Source organism: Siniperca chuatsi, linkage group LG2 (genome assembly GCF_020085105.1).
Source record: "Siniperca chuatsi isolate FFG_IHB_CAS linkage group LG2, ASM2008510v1, whole genome shotgun sequence".
Classification (NCBI taxonomy): domain Eukaryota; kingdom Metazoa; phylum Chordata; class Actinopteri; order Centrarchiformes; family Sinipercidae; genus Siniperca; species Siniperca chuatsi.
The window spans coordinates 10,277,911-10,292,562 of NC_058043.1; the positions used below are offsets into that span (position 1 = coordinate 10,277,911).

The window sequence follows — 14,652 nt, forward strand, 5'->3', positions numbered from 1 at the left end:
CAGCTGGTAAAAGTGGGGCTGGTTTTAATTACTTTATATACTGCTGGGTAGTAGCTTAATCTATAATAATACACCATGATGTATTAGTTGATTATATTTCGTATTAATAATCTAAATCTGCAAAGTAACTAGTAACTACAGATGTCAAATAAATGTAGAGGAGTAAAAAGTACAATACTTGCCTCCAAAATGTCGTGAGATGAGTATACATAGAAAGTAACATAAATGGAAATGCTCAAGTAAAGTACTTTCTCTCAGGTACAGAAAAGGTATTACAAATGTTCAAGATTTGTATGTGGATGGGCTGTTCTCTAGTTTTTCTCATTTATCATCCACATTTGGACTACCTCCATCTCATCTTTTCAGATATTTTCAGTTGAGACACTGTACCAGTTTAACATCACTTCCCCCAAAACAAACATGGGTCGATCTGCTTTAAATCCACAGGATTTATGTTGAGGATAAATGTACTAGATGTCATAACACTCCCTGCAGTCTAAGTTATATGTTTTCCTGTATCCAGAACTACGTACCTATTGGGATGGGTTTTTTTTTTTAAACTATGTCCTTAGTACTCAACTTCAACTTACAACCATGTCCACTGATAGCAATTTTTGGAACCCCTAATGAAACATTTGCTCTTAACTCTAAACAAAATCAAATCATTTTCTCTTTTAGCCAGATGGATTATACTGTTACACTGGAACTCTGCCAAACTTGAGAAAATAAAATATACACTGAGAGGCTCAAAGGAGACATTTTTTCATGCATGGCAGCCCTTTATAACACATTTTAATGTTTTGCCTTCCGATTAATCCCAGTATGTACCTGCCTACTTATGTGTGTTTGTTTACTTTTTCGGTTTTTCCTTCTCTTTTCCTGTTGAGTCAGTTTGTATTTTAGGTGTGTGTCAGTCAGCTGCGGTGGGGAATAATGTGAAGGTGTGTGTGTGTTTGTGTGTGTGGGGCGGGGTTAACATGCAGGGGTTAGTAATCTTATTGTGTTATGTTATTCTTGTTTTATTTCTCTTTTATTCAGTTATTTATTTGGAAAATCTGCAAAGTATACTGTCACAATTGAGATACATTGTACACTAACGGGGTCACACTGCACACACCAACGCCATCTTCGCCAGAATTAATTTACAACTAGCCAGTAGGGGGCGATGTATGTTCAATAGTGGCTGTGGCCGGAAAATCAATCTGCCGTAGAACCTAAAAGAAGAAGGTAAAGGAGAAGAAGAAGAAGAAGAAGAAGAAAAGGAACGCGCTGCCAGCTGCCATAAATGAAGTAAAAGAAGAAGAACATTCTTGTGACATGATAGCGAAACAGTTACGAGCTGGTTGTGGCTTTGAGAGACTGTAAACGGAGATACAATTCACGTTGAAGGTGAGTAAAGAGTTGCTCTGCGGTTTTTAATATAACGACATGCGCAGTGAAATCGTGTACCTTAATGTATGTGGCTATGTAGCTACGAAGCTTGCCGTTTTGTTTTAAGATAACTGGTATGCTAACGTTAAGAAGCTAACACAGGCCAAACAACTGGCGTTGATCAAGCTACGTGTACATCGTAAGTACATAACTATTAACACACCAAGGTATGGCGATTTGAAAGTTCAGATATGCTAACGTTAATATTAAGCCACTGATATTCTTACACAACACAAACCAGTTACATTGTATTATCTGTTCTCATAGCACTGTGCTGTAGCGTGTGGTACGACATTTGTCGCGCGACCGGTGTTAAATCCTGCGCCGAGCTCCTCGCGGGAGCCCGCACAGCTAAAACTACCAGACATTGTAGCGATTTGTAATACAAAGTACTGTTTAAAAACGATATAATCTTCTTTGTCGGGTTGATCAATGATGATAAATGATCTGAAGACTATAGTGTATGAACATTTAGAGTCATCAGTGTTTTATTACTCAGAAGTAGTATTAACTTGATATGATTGGTCTGAAATTTGCACGTTTCCTTAGTTAATCTCTCGATATTTCTGAAGGCGAAATTATTGGTGTGTTTTATCGATGTGTTTCTAAACATAGCTTTTCAGACACTTATACTTAAAATAATTATAATAAAATGAGTTATTAATGCGCATAAATGAATATTGGGTGTTAAATTCATTCTTGTCAGGTCAAAGTTGATCACATAAAGTTAAGTATGTGTTGATAACTAATTTGATTACCGTCACAGTTGGATTTGAAGTGTCCTTACTGAGTGTTACTGAGAGGTGACTGCACTATTCGACAGAACTGATTGTAGCCACCGAGTAATGCATCCCCTAATTATTTCAGGTCATTGTTAAATGTATGAAGCCAAAATGACCCAACACACGTACTGATAAAACCCTTTTAATTTATAGACTAACAGAAATAAAGTTAACAGTGTGTGAATTGCATTCCCTCCATTCTCAGACCAGGTGACTTTAGAGCTGTAAATAATGAACATGACACACTACTTATTAGTTTTTTCTTTGGGAGACAGTTGTCAGTGTAATGTGAAGCTATTACAGCAGACATCTTAGAGCATGTGAAGGGATTTATTTCCTAAACTGTGTAAAGTAGTTATTGACCCCCCCCCCTTTTTTTCAGAGTCTTGGGAGTTTTTGTATTATGTGGACACAGAATCCAGGACATCCAGGTTCAAGTTAAGGTATGTAAGGGGCTGCTCCCTAAAAAGCATTATGTACATTACCTCCTACCATAAATGTAACAGATGCCTTCTAATGTCAGTTTGTAATGTATGTGTTGGAACTGAAAATCTTTAGAGATTTTCTTTTGCTGAAATCACTTTATATTGTGCCATCTAAGCCATGTAAAAACGTCAATTTATGCTGAAGACTTTTTTAAGAAAGTTGGTTTCTTTGAACAAAATTTGAATTTTGGCATTTTCAAGGTGACCATAAGCCCATGATTTGATTTCATCAGTGTGACTTTCCTCAAGATGTTTTTACCATTTCAAGAGAAGAGGATAATTTGAACAAATGCTGCATTTTGATTTGTAGAAAACACTGAGAGTTGTCTGCACAGCTATTTAGTGAAAATAACGGACCTAACAGGAGCATATTTTTCTTGCCAAAAAATAACAAACATATCCGCTGCACTGAGATGCTTAACAATTTTACAGAGACAAAGTTTGAATGTGCGATGTGACCCTAAACTTACAATGGAAAACTTAATAGAACATTTTGAATATCCGACTCTGGGATTGTAACAGTTTATTTTATATATATGTGGACACAGATTTTCATAACCGTTTATCACGCTAAACAGTTGACGCTGTGTATCTCTGTGGGTATCTGTGCCATTTGCTCGACTTTCTCACAACAACTGTATAATGTTGCGATTTTTGTTCCACATGAAATGTTTGCGGCTTCGTTTTGCATACTGTGAAATGTGTGTTTTCACTATCAACTTAAAGCCAGTTTCAATGGCAACCATCTTTACATAGAAACAACTCACCCACCATTAATTAGCTTGGAAATTTTGCATTTATGTTAGCATAAAATGGAAGCATATGCACACTGGTTAACATGCAAAGAGTCATGGTGCATTTTTATGTAATGTCATAGTTAAATCTATTCTATAGTGGTACCAATAGTGCAGCCAATTTATATCATGGTGCAGTCTCTACAGGTGTGCCATTTATCCCGGATGTGAAGCCTACCCCTAGTTCTCATAATGAAAATCACTTGTTTTTCCAACACAACGTCGCGTATCTCTAGCTTTATAAATCCAGACTGCATCTTTCATGCTCGGTTTTCACTACAAAATTTCAGCCTGGGAATCTTCTACTGATATTTAATTTAGCCCAGACAGATACACATGGAAATGGTCAACGTTGGGGAAATATTTAGATGATAACATGATTTGCTGCCTGTTGAAACCTCTGGGCCCAGTGATCAACTACTTCAAACAAGATGTTATCAGAAACTGATTTTTGTGGATAGTTGAGGAGAAATTTGTCATTTCCAGAGCAGCCAATGGGCTGGAAAAAAGAAGACCAATGAAAGCCCAGCTAGTGCACATTTGTCCGATCAGCTGTAGGAATGGTTCATCTGCGGTACTACATGAAATTATGTCTGTCAAGCAAAAGAGCCTTGCCAAACCACAATGAGTGAAGTAAAATTGTGGGCCAGGCTTGCAAGGCTTTCACATCCCTGCACGAGGGAAAATCAGACGTCCGTTGCATCACCAAATTCGTGTGGCGGATTTTCATTTGCGTTTATTTATTTACTCGGCATTAATCATACGCTGATGCCCCACTGCTGTCACTTGTGCCATAATTCAAGACAAGCTCTCCCATACGTAAAGGTCCAGTGCAGAGATACATCCAATAATATCCTGCCGTGCAAATGACCACCAAAGAAATGCAGGACGCATTAAAAATTATTTTCTAACACATGGTTTCGGAAGAATTTGCGATTTAACCATCACTAGGTATTTCAAATTTGAACATTTGCTACATCTGAAAATGAATTTGCCACATCATTTCCACTGTCTAAACTCTGTGATTTTGATCTGCAATTTTTGCTCTTCTAAAACTTTTTATCCTTCCAAGGAATTTGATCTCTTCTCTTAACTCACTGACGTTTCAGGATCGTGGACGACAATTTTAAGACGCTTATTAGCGAACAAACCAAACGTTTTCAAGCATTTGAGACGCACGAAGAAAGAAACCAGTAAACCTTGGGATCGAGTCATGTCTCGCCGAAGAAGCCGCAGCGCATCACCAGGGCGTTATTCACGCTCCTGCAGCAGTAATGATCCTAGAGATTTGGAGAGAAGGATTTTTGTTGGGAATTTGCCGACATCCGACATGGAAAAGAAGGATATGGAAGACCTGTTCAGCCCATACGGGAAGATAGTCGGTCAGTAAACACAATATAAGCATTAAGTTGTCAATTGTAATTCATGACAATAATTCGAATAAAGCAGGCTGTCCTGAATGTCACAAAAACAATTTTTAACTTGCATTTACATGTTTAGTAGCATTAACTTAGTCATCATGAATCGTTTTTCCATTAAATGCAAGTATGTAAAATTCGTAATGATGTCCCTACTGATCATTTTTTAAAGTGGGTAAATGGGTAGGGATGGAAAATGTTCTTCAGAATGATCCTAAGTTTGTACCACTTAAAATGTTCCTCTTCCAGGCGTGTCCATGTTTCGTGGGTTTGGATTTGTACAATTTGAACGCGTTGAGGAAGCCGAAGCTGCAAAGGCGGCCCAACAGGGTCGAATATATAAAGGTTATAAAATAGGTAAGCCTTAACTGCAGGAGGTGTGATTGTCTGGCTAAAGAGGATAGGTTTTTATTGGTGTACATCGAGCAACAAAACAAGTTAATGAAAGATTAAGGTTAAGCGTTTTTTTTTTTGTTTTTTTTTGTGTGTGTGTGTGAAACTTTTGATTGATTCGGCATGATGGTTTAAGTGTTAATCCTAAATAATCTGTTTTGTGGATTTGGTTTTTAAAAATGTCTAAGAAAATGTAGCAAATATGCTTTTTTTTTTTTAAGGATTAACACTTTCTGTGGATGAAGGGAGTGTATCAAAGCTAGAGATGTCCTTCATTCATTTGGTTAAGAACAATTAAAGTGGAGCCCTATGGTTGCCTGCAACTAACCTCACAAAAGTGCAGGTTGTATGATTTGACCTACAGAAGATTAGCCTTGCTGATTTTTTAACTTAAACCTTTCTTTTTTTTTTTTTTTGTTGCATTATTGGCTTAGAAAGCAAATAAACAAGTGCATTATTAAATTCTGGCAAAGCCTGAATCTCTGAAATGTCTTGTTTTATTTGCAACACTGTCTTGGAATTTTCTTCAACATAGATTTAAATGTCACTAAAGTGGGGCACTTGTGGTTGTGGAGTTTCTGAAGGCCACCAAATTTCAAAAGGAAAATCTAATTTACACGTTCAAGCTTTGCTAGTGTTTGGCCAGTTTTGAAGGGGAGAAAAGAATTCCTTCATTCCTCAATTTGCTGCATTTTGAGTCGCCCAGTTTGGATTTTCAAGCTTGGATATTGGAGCTCAGTGTCATTTGGATCGTGGAAGTGTTGACGCGGCCACTCGATTCTGCGTGAACTCATAAGCTGATTTAAATGTTACTGTTATGTTCAACGTTTGGATTGATTTATTTTCAGATGTAAATATGGCAGTGGAGCGACGGCAAGCTAAACCTCAATCCCAGCAGAGCCCTCCACGAAGGTAAAGTAACGCGAAATGGGTGTGAAGAATTACCATCGCCTCTGAGGTGTCGGTAAAAAAAAAATAAATAAATAAAAATCTTAAGCGTATAACTTTCTCATTAACTGTCTTTTCCACCAGTGGTGAAGTCCGCTTGATGGAAGCTGCTGTACCATTTACATGGTTTTGTGGTGGTTGATGGGACAGTCAGTATTTCACCCTGACTTAAAATTTCCAGATGTTGAAATAAAGAAAAGAGCCATATGAATGTAATTGAGTGTCTTTGTCTCAAAGATTCTTGCCTTATGGCTTTTTAACACTCGTGTTCTTTGCACGATTTTTGTCCCGCATTTCATCTCTTTCATCTTTTATAGCTAGGAATATGCAACTTTCCAGGTGAAGGAAACGTAATGCTAATCCCACCCAGCCCCATATTAAGCAGGTTCATGTCCTACAACATGACCTTTTTAACTAATTAGGTGTGTACATTGAAACTGCATTTAGTCTGAGGAACAGCCCCCTAAAGCCAAACACACATGTTGATTTAGGTAAGCTACAGTGAAAATTATATTTAAAGGTACCCGGTGAAGTTTTATTTGTAAACAGAGCAAATTTTACATTTACTGTTTATCACCCAATCACATTGTGTGTGTGTGTGTGTGTGTGTGTGTGTCCTTCAGGCCTAATAACTGTGATGAATGAATTTCCTTCCTCTGCAGAGCCGATGTTTTATTTTTGTTTTGGAAGAATTTGAAACCGACAGTTTACCTCCATATTCGCTAGCTAGCAGCCGTCTTCTTCCCTGCCTTTGTTGGCGCATTGCTAAATTTCTTGACGTATTCCCTCCGGCAATGTTCAGTGGAATAATGTAAAATCATCGCCAGGATTGTATCACGTCACCCGCTCGTGTGCAGAAGATACTAACGGGAAATATTGACGGGAACTTGCGGTAAAAGGAATTAATTGGTTTGTGGTACTTTTTTTTTTTCTTTTCAATCTGAAACATTATTGTACCTCACTTTTGAGTCGAGCATTACAGACATTAATTGAACTTTCAAATTGCGACAATAAGCAAATAAATGTTCGAAGATATTTTGTCAATCCAAGTAGTCTTAAAAACAAACTTTTTCTAACCACTCTTTGACTACAATGAAACTTTTTGAGGTCAAGGAAATTTTAGTGATGAAAAATCATGAGGATTTAGGAAGACACTTCCAAGACAACCTCAAAGACTGAAGTAAAACTATTATGCAGTATCTGAAACTGCTGAGAGGTCCATTGTCTTTTTTTTAATTTTTTTTTTTATAAAAGTTTTAAATTTATTTTATTCTGCTAGAGCAAAGAATTGTGGGAAAGCCTCCTTTTTAGTAAATAGTGTATCCTACCCTAATGGCAACAGTGAGCACCCATCCACCTTTTTTTACATGGCAAAAAAAGATCAAACGGCACTACACCTTGGTCAGTTCACATTTTTAACTTTTTTTTTTTTTAAAGGAACCCTAGTCATGGAAGTGGCAAGTTTTCCATTTCTATAGTTTGCTTAGAAACATCATACATCTCAATTTCTGAAAAGCTTCATATGTAGAAACTGTTATTTTCCTCCTTGAAATGTATGGAAAATTCTTTACAGTTCTCTATGCCTCCACAGTTCTATTTTAGTTCTATTTTCTATTTGCATTTTTCTGACCTCATATTTTGCAGCATGGGAATGTGGCTTACTGAAGAACGAAACGCAAATCATTGGACGCAAATTGAGCTAAATGCGCAAAACAAACTGCCTTGTTCAAAAAGGTTAAACAGCCAAGGTACTTGTGTATTTTTAGAGCTGGATTTATGGTCAAAGAATCTCAAATGGCTTGACGACTCAATATTGTCGCGTACACGGATCACTGGACATTTTCAAAAGATCATTGTTGAAAGGACGCATATCGGAATCACCTGCTGGACTGAGTTTGTACTAGTTCCCTTTGTGGACACGATAGCTCCTTTCTGTTGCTCTGCTTCGGTTGTGCAAATAAATATATTCCATCTTTTCATATTGAATAAATACAGATACATTTTATTAAACTTACAATACCTACTGTAGGCCTGTCCTCTCCAGTCGTGGGCAGAAGTTCCTATTACCCTTCGTAGTATTTCATAGGCAGCCTAAACTCTAACCTTCCTCGCACTAATTGATAACTTTTCTCTCAGGGCCCCGTATAGCAGTTATGGGGACAGCAAAGAGCCGCGGCCTCGGTCACGTTCACCCGTTTATGGGCGTGATGGACGTGAGCCTCGGGAAGGCCGTGATGGACGTGAGCCTCGGGACGGTCGTGATGGGAGGGACCCAGGTAGAGAGCAGAGACCGGGTGGCCACTCTCGTGACAATGATTACCGGTACCGTGGCTCAGAGAGCAGAGACAAGGACCTCAGAAGTGACCCGCGGGAACCTGCATTCAGGTGACTACTGATCCTCAGCCCATTAGTTGGAAGTCTGGTGTTGTGGTGGTTATATTTTTGTCTGACTCTGAAATGTTTCCATACAGCAGAGGTGATTATGACCGATACTACCGCAGTGGCAGTGGTGCTGAAGACTATTACCGGAGGAAGGATGAACCCTTCAGGGACCCTTACAGAGATCCCTGGAATGGGCGCCGTGAGCCAGAGGGTATGTGTACTCTGTACTTAACCACCATAGAACTTTACAATTGAACACAATATTAATGAGTGAGCTTTAACAGGTTGTTTTACAATTTAGAATTGTATTCAAATGCAGAAACTTATACTGCCATAAAACCTTCCAGTTCCCTTCAACGCCTCATCAACTGTAGATGATCGTGCTCGACCAGAAGAGCGTCGGCGTAATGAATTGTATCGACAGTACTATGAAGAACTCCAGCGGCGCTACGACACTGACCGTCCTGTTGACTGCTCTGTGATTGTCGTCAACAAGGCGCAAAAGTATGTCCACTCTCTGTTGTTCACAGGAAAGGCATATCTTGGACCAGAAATATGTCTATAAATATTCAACCAGTATTTGGGATGTTTTCATTTCATATCGCTCCTGTGTGTGTGTGTGTGTGTGTGTGTGTGTGTGTGCGCTTAAAAAACAACTGTAGGGAGTATGCTGAGACGGTCGGGCGGAAAGTCCGTGATTTGGGCATGGTGGTGGATCTGATCTTCCTCAACACAGAAGTGTCACTAACCCAGGCACTGGAGGATGTAGGCCGAGCCCGCACTCCCTTTGCCATCATCATTACCCAGCAGCATCAAGTCCACCGTTCCTGCACTGTCAACATCTTGTTTGGCACACCGCAAGGTAATGCAAGACAATATGCACCTGTTGGTAGGTGGGGTCACTCCAAAAGTAAAGAGCACAGCATTTCAAAGTTGTATCTTTTTTTGTTGTCTTACATGCTAACATTTATTGTGTCTTTATTGCCATAGAGCATCGAAACATGCCAATGCAGGATGCCATGATGCTGGTTGCCCACAACTATGACACCTACAAAGTTGAAAACCGTGAAAAAGAACGTGAGGAGATTGCCAGAAAGGCTGCTAAGATGGCAGATGATGTGTTACTCAGGGAGCCTGACAGAGAGAGCCACCCCATTTCTGTGCTCACTGCCATCACACTGCTGTCTGAAAACAGGTACGTGGTCTAATATCTTTGGACTTGCCTGTGTTGTGTAACATCTTGACTTAAAAATATGAGCTGTGGAGAATGTTACATCTAATGTAAGTTTCTGTGATACCTCAGTTACAGTTTGCATGTTGTAAAACTTAGAATTTCAGAAGGGCCGCCTTTGGCTTCTCGCATATTGTTTTAAAAATCTCCACAAGTTGAATACTTTCTACATTTTTTTTTTTTTGCCGGGTAGATTTGTAACCCCAGAGGAACTGGATAGTCTCCTTGCGTACCTGAAGGACAAAAGAGCCCGGCTGCTACGAAGCGCTGCAGAACCTCTTGCAGGTAAGAGGAGAAAGTGTCCTTGCGTATAGTTAACACTTTGTCAAGTCCATTCTTAAAACAATACTTGCATTTCCATGTGTACGTTGAAAGAGTAATTGGTGGTTGTAGTCTTTCATCTTTGCCCTGAAGAAATCCTTTCCTAAAGCGATTTCAGTGTTTGGGGACAAACTATCACATTCTGAAGTTATTTTAAGGCTTTGTTAGTTAGACAGACAAATCAAGTGGGTATTTTCCAAAGTTAGTCTTTTTTTTAGTTTGAAATTTCCTTTGTCACTATCCCTCCAATACAGCTCAGCAAAGTAACACTGTATGTGGAAACTTTCACTAAAAGACTGTAAATTTAGAATATACCCACTTCATTTCTCTAACTCAAATTGCTGAAGCCTCATATTAACTTCAGCTCAACTTCACAATGCATTTTTATACAGAAAGAAGACTGAATTTTGTCCCACATCTTACATTGATATTGTGTGAAAAAGATGTCACTTAAAAAATGTAAATCTATCCTTAAATGATCTTCTATGGTAGAATTATTATTGAGTTATTGCTCTACTTTCCTCTGATTTTAAAAACAGGATTTTTGTCTGTTGAATGCAGTATTATTGTTTTGTGGAGCAGCACATTCTAACTGAACCTGTCACCCTACAGCTGCAGTCCATGTTGCAACTCCTGCAGCAGCACACCATGACGGTCCGCCCGCAGCTGCAGGACTGCCTCCTCCATCCCATACTACTCACACCCCCCCACAGACCAGCCACCTCGGCCTATCTACTGGTTCAACCGTCTCCGCTAACCCCAGCCATCAGCAGGAGCTACAGGCTAAAATCCTCAGCCTGTTCAACAGTGGCACTGGGGCGTCAGCAGGAGCTGGAGGCCTGCCCGCCACCTCCCAGCCGCAGTCCTACAGCTCCCTTGGCCTATCCCCATCCCAGAACCCGCCCCGCCCAGCGGTGCCTGGCCCTACTCCATCTGGATCCCAGGGTTATGGTGCCCCACTGGGCCGCATGCCAGGTGCACCAGGTGGTCAAAGACCCCCCAGCTCTACTTCAGGTATCAATTTTGACAACCCGAGTGTACAGAAAGCTCTGGACACGCTCATTCAGAGCGGACCGGCTCTCAACCACCTGGTGGGCCCTGGTGCGCCTCAGCAGCCACCCCCCAGACAGGCACCAGGCATGAGCCAGGTCCCGCCTATGTCCATGTATCCCCGACATTACTAATGGATTGTAGTGAATTAATTACTTCTCCTAATGTGAGGTCCACCTCTCCTTCTGACACAAGTAGACGCCACATCAATTCTCTGTGCGGTGAATTTACCAGCTGTGTGTAGGTAGACTGTAGGGATGTTTTTGTAAAAGCTTTTAATTTTATTTTATTCTGGGTATTGTGCTCCATTTGTTCAATTTGACAACTTGTCCAGACTACCTAATGGTCTGTATTTTTTCAATTATTAGCCAGAAGATGATTGTCCTTCTTCTAATATGTGAGTTCAACTATGAAGTGTGTTAAGAACAGTGTATTTTGGTTTATGATGGACTCCTTAGTTCTTTTCCAACCATGATCTGTTTGTGTGTGTGTGTGTGTGTGTGTGTTTTGTTTTGTATTTTATTTTATTTTTAATTTGTAACGTTTTCATTGTCAAAACAAGACATGATTTAAAAACTCAAGACACAATTGCTGTAATAAAATGGTATTGGTTTATTGCATTTTGTGCTGACAAATCTATAAAATGGAACGGGTATCGCCAGAAGCCATAGAGATATAAGCATTTGAAATGTAAGATAAAACTACTTTTTCCTCTTTTTAATGTACCATGAAACACAATAGAGAATACATGTTTTTGTTTTATTTTAGAATATTTAACTTACACTGACACAAAAGAAACACCTCCACACTAACTGTATTTGATTTATTTACATGTAGCCCCCTCCCACCCCTGCCCCCAGCAGTTACAAGTGCACATGTACACACATACACACTCTCACAGAACTGAAAGGAACACACTACAGCTTTACCATAAGACTAGGTACAGTATCAAGGAAGAGTAATGAATGCTTCTGAATGGGGGGAACAAAACTTTCATATTATTATCTTTGTGTGTGTGTGTGTGTGTGTGTGTGTGTGTGTATATATATATGTATATATATATATATATATATATATATATATATATATATATATATATATATATATATATATATATATATATATATATATATATATATATATATATATATATATATATATATATATATATATATATATTACATTTTTCAAGCATCCATACAAAATGTTCCCCACAACTCCAGTGAATTAAAAACAAACCTGGACGGAAGGTACTGGTTATTAAATAAAATACTATATTTTCAAGGGCCATAAAGTGTTTAAGGAAAAGACATTTCAGGAAATGCACTTATTATAGAATTACGCTCTTGGCACCTCCTAAGCTCAATTAATACAGTTGTTTAAGTAATCCGAAAACCCAAGTGTAAAAACGATAAATTGCAGTTTTATGGGGGTTTATGTACCAGACTATTTCTTGGTCGGGACCAGTAACTGGAGTCTTTGCTGGTTGCCTGGCAGCAGCTACAAGCCAATATATAACCCAGCCTGTAAAACGGCCTTTTGTCATTTTGGTTTTTGTACTGATTAAACAAACCAAATACGTGTTAATTAAATAAAAGACAGTCAGTCTAGCTGTTTTCCAGTCTTTGTGCTAATTGCCAGAAATTTCCCAAAATGTATATTTTTTTGGTTGTCTGAATGCTGACATAAAACATCAGTTTTGGTGATTAGGAATATTTTATACATAATACACTGAATAGAACCACAGTTATTGACTGAAAAGTTGGTAAATCTACAGTTTTGGATAGGCAGATACACTGCCTTTTCATGCAACTTCCACCAAATTGAGGATTTGCAGGCATCTCTTCTAATACTTTGGCACTCACAATTTTCTTAGGTTTACCCTATTGAAACAATATTTTATCTATTAATTAACTGATAATTGCTACAAATGTTTTGCAAGAAGGTAAACTGTATTGTCTGCGTCTAATTCACTGGAGCACACATTTGCACACTACGATTTATGTAGTTAACTGAAATATACTTTGGTAATCAGTTTATCTGCAGATAATAATTGACACAATGAGAGGACCTTGTCAACAAATCCACCATAAAAAATAGAATCTTGTACTATAATATTAATCTTGGATACAATGATTGGCCAGTCCTAAGGAAAGAGAAATCATACTACTAGAAAGAAAAGTTTCTAACTGATAAAAACAAAATACTTTTAAACCACAAACACCCAATATATTTTCAATACACCTTGTTCAGGGTAATTGCATGCATGCACTGAGTTACACAACATAACTGGAACAGGGCTCTGCTTGCACTGCATGGATAGCCACTTGAGTCTTCTCATCTGACTCCCAGAGAGATTGACTGTGAAATGTAAGTGCAGCTGTTGTTTTACCATCCAAAATATAGTGAAGGGTACGATCTTAACTCAGCTACAGACTGTGTGCCCTCTCTGCCATAATCTGGGATTTGTTTGTATTTTCTCTGTTGGTGTCTTAACAGGACAGCCTCCTCAACCCGGTAACAGGTGTGTTTCAGAGCCCTTAATATCCATTTGAGGATGGAGACTGAGTAATGATCACCGGCAAGTTTGTCTCATGCTACAGTTGTGCAGGCGAAGGATCTGATCTAAATCATGGATCAGCTGGGGGGAGAGGGGACGTGCTGGTTTCTAAGTCGACTATCTTGTGTCGTCCAAGCAGAGCCAGTACCAGATTTGGAAGCGCGAGTTTTATATTCTTTGATCATTTTTCAGAATTATACTGCAATCACATTTAAAATACAGAGCTGGGGTGGATTTAGTGGCTGGGATGGGGGAGGCCAGGGATTTGGGACGGATGGGGAGAGGAGAGGGGGGTGGGGTGGAGGAGGGATTCTGGGAAGGCTCACCTCACAGATTGAGTGACAAGCACTATAAATGTAACAGTTAGTATTATTCTTTTTAAGAAGTTTGGCAAGAGAAAGGAAATAATGTGATACATGCTAAAATGATTAGATGTAAACAAAATCAGCAGGTAGGTCTCTGGATTATTGCAGTTCAAAACTGCTGCAAGCTGATGGGAGTTTATCATATTTTATGGTCTGAATGGTCAGACCGCCACAGCTGGCTGTAATACACTCGTGTGCCACTAGATATCACTGTGGGGTAGAGTCTGTACAGAGCAGGTTGGCTCTTTTTTTTCCAACCCCCCACTCCTGCAGACTGATCCTGTCACAGAGTACCCCCTCAGTGTAAAGTGCTTTGCTGTCTCAGCCTTATTTGGGATGAATACTGTAGATCTTTACTGTCCATAAGACCTAGTGACAAACATTCTGATAAAATGACACCTCCAGGTAGTTAGATAGAAAAGAAATAACTGTGAGCAAATGAAAAATGACCAATGTGAGAACAATATTGCACATAATCTTACAAAACTCTAA

General features: G+C 39.1%; 1 protein-coding gene across 6 annotated transcripts; it reads left to right on the forward strand.

Annotated features, from left to right (window-relative positions):
- The first annotated feature begins 1,197 nt into the window (after positions 1–1,197).
- On the forward strand, positions 1,198–11,855 carry ncoa5 (nuclear receptor coactivator 5). 6 transcript variants are annotated; one of them, XM_044215173.1, is made up of 12 exons: positions 1,198–1,389; positions 2,596–2,656; positions 4,602–4,874; positions 5,160–5,267; positions 6,152–6,215; positions 8,388–8,636; positions 8,726–8,844; positions 8,981–9,137; positions 9,296–9,495; positions 9,624–9,828; positions 10,058–10,149; positions 10,798–11,855. In XM_044215173.1, exons 3-12 carry the CDS (start codon positions 4,706–4,708, stop codon positions 11,367–11,369), a joined length of 1,935 nt encoding a protein of 644 aa, XP_044071108.1. In that variant the 5' UTR covers positions 1,198–1,389; positions 2,596–2,656; positions 4,602–4,705; the 3' UTR covers positions 11,370–11,855. The 6 variants fall into 6 exon arrangements, with proteins under 6 accessions (XP_044071108.1, XP_044071086.1, XP_044071097.1 ...); XM_044215151.1 differs by having other exon boundaries at positions 1,200–1,389; positions 8,723–8,844; XM_044215162.1 differs by having other exon boundaries at positions 1,200–1,389; positions 9,293–9,495.
- The last annotated feature ends 2,797 nt before the right edge of the window (positions 11,856–14,652 follow it).

Coding starts and splice junctions, on each gene's coding strand:
- ncoa5 (XM_044215142.1), top strand. CDS start 4,706: ATGTCTCGCCGAAGAAGCCGCAGCGCATCACCAGGGCGTTATTCACGC. Junction 8,845..8,980: donor TGGGCGCCGTGAGCCAGAGG/GTATGTGTACTC, acceptor AAAACCTTCCAG/TTCCCTTCAACGCCTCATCA. Junction 9,829..10,057: donor ACACTGCTGTCTGAAAACAG/GTACGTGGTCTA, acceptor TTTGCCGGGTAG/ATTTGTAACCCCAGAGGAAC.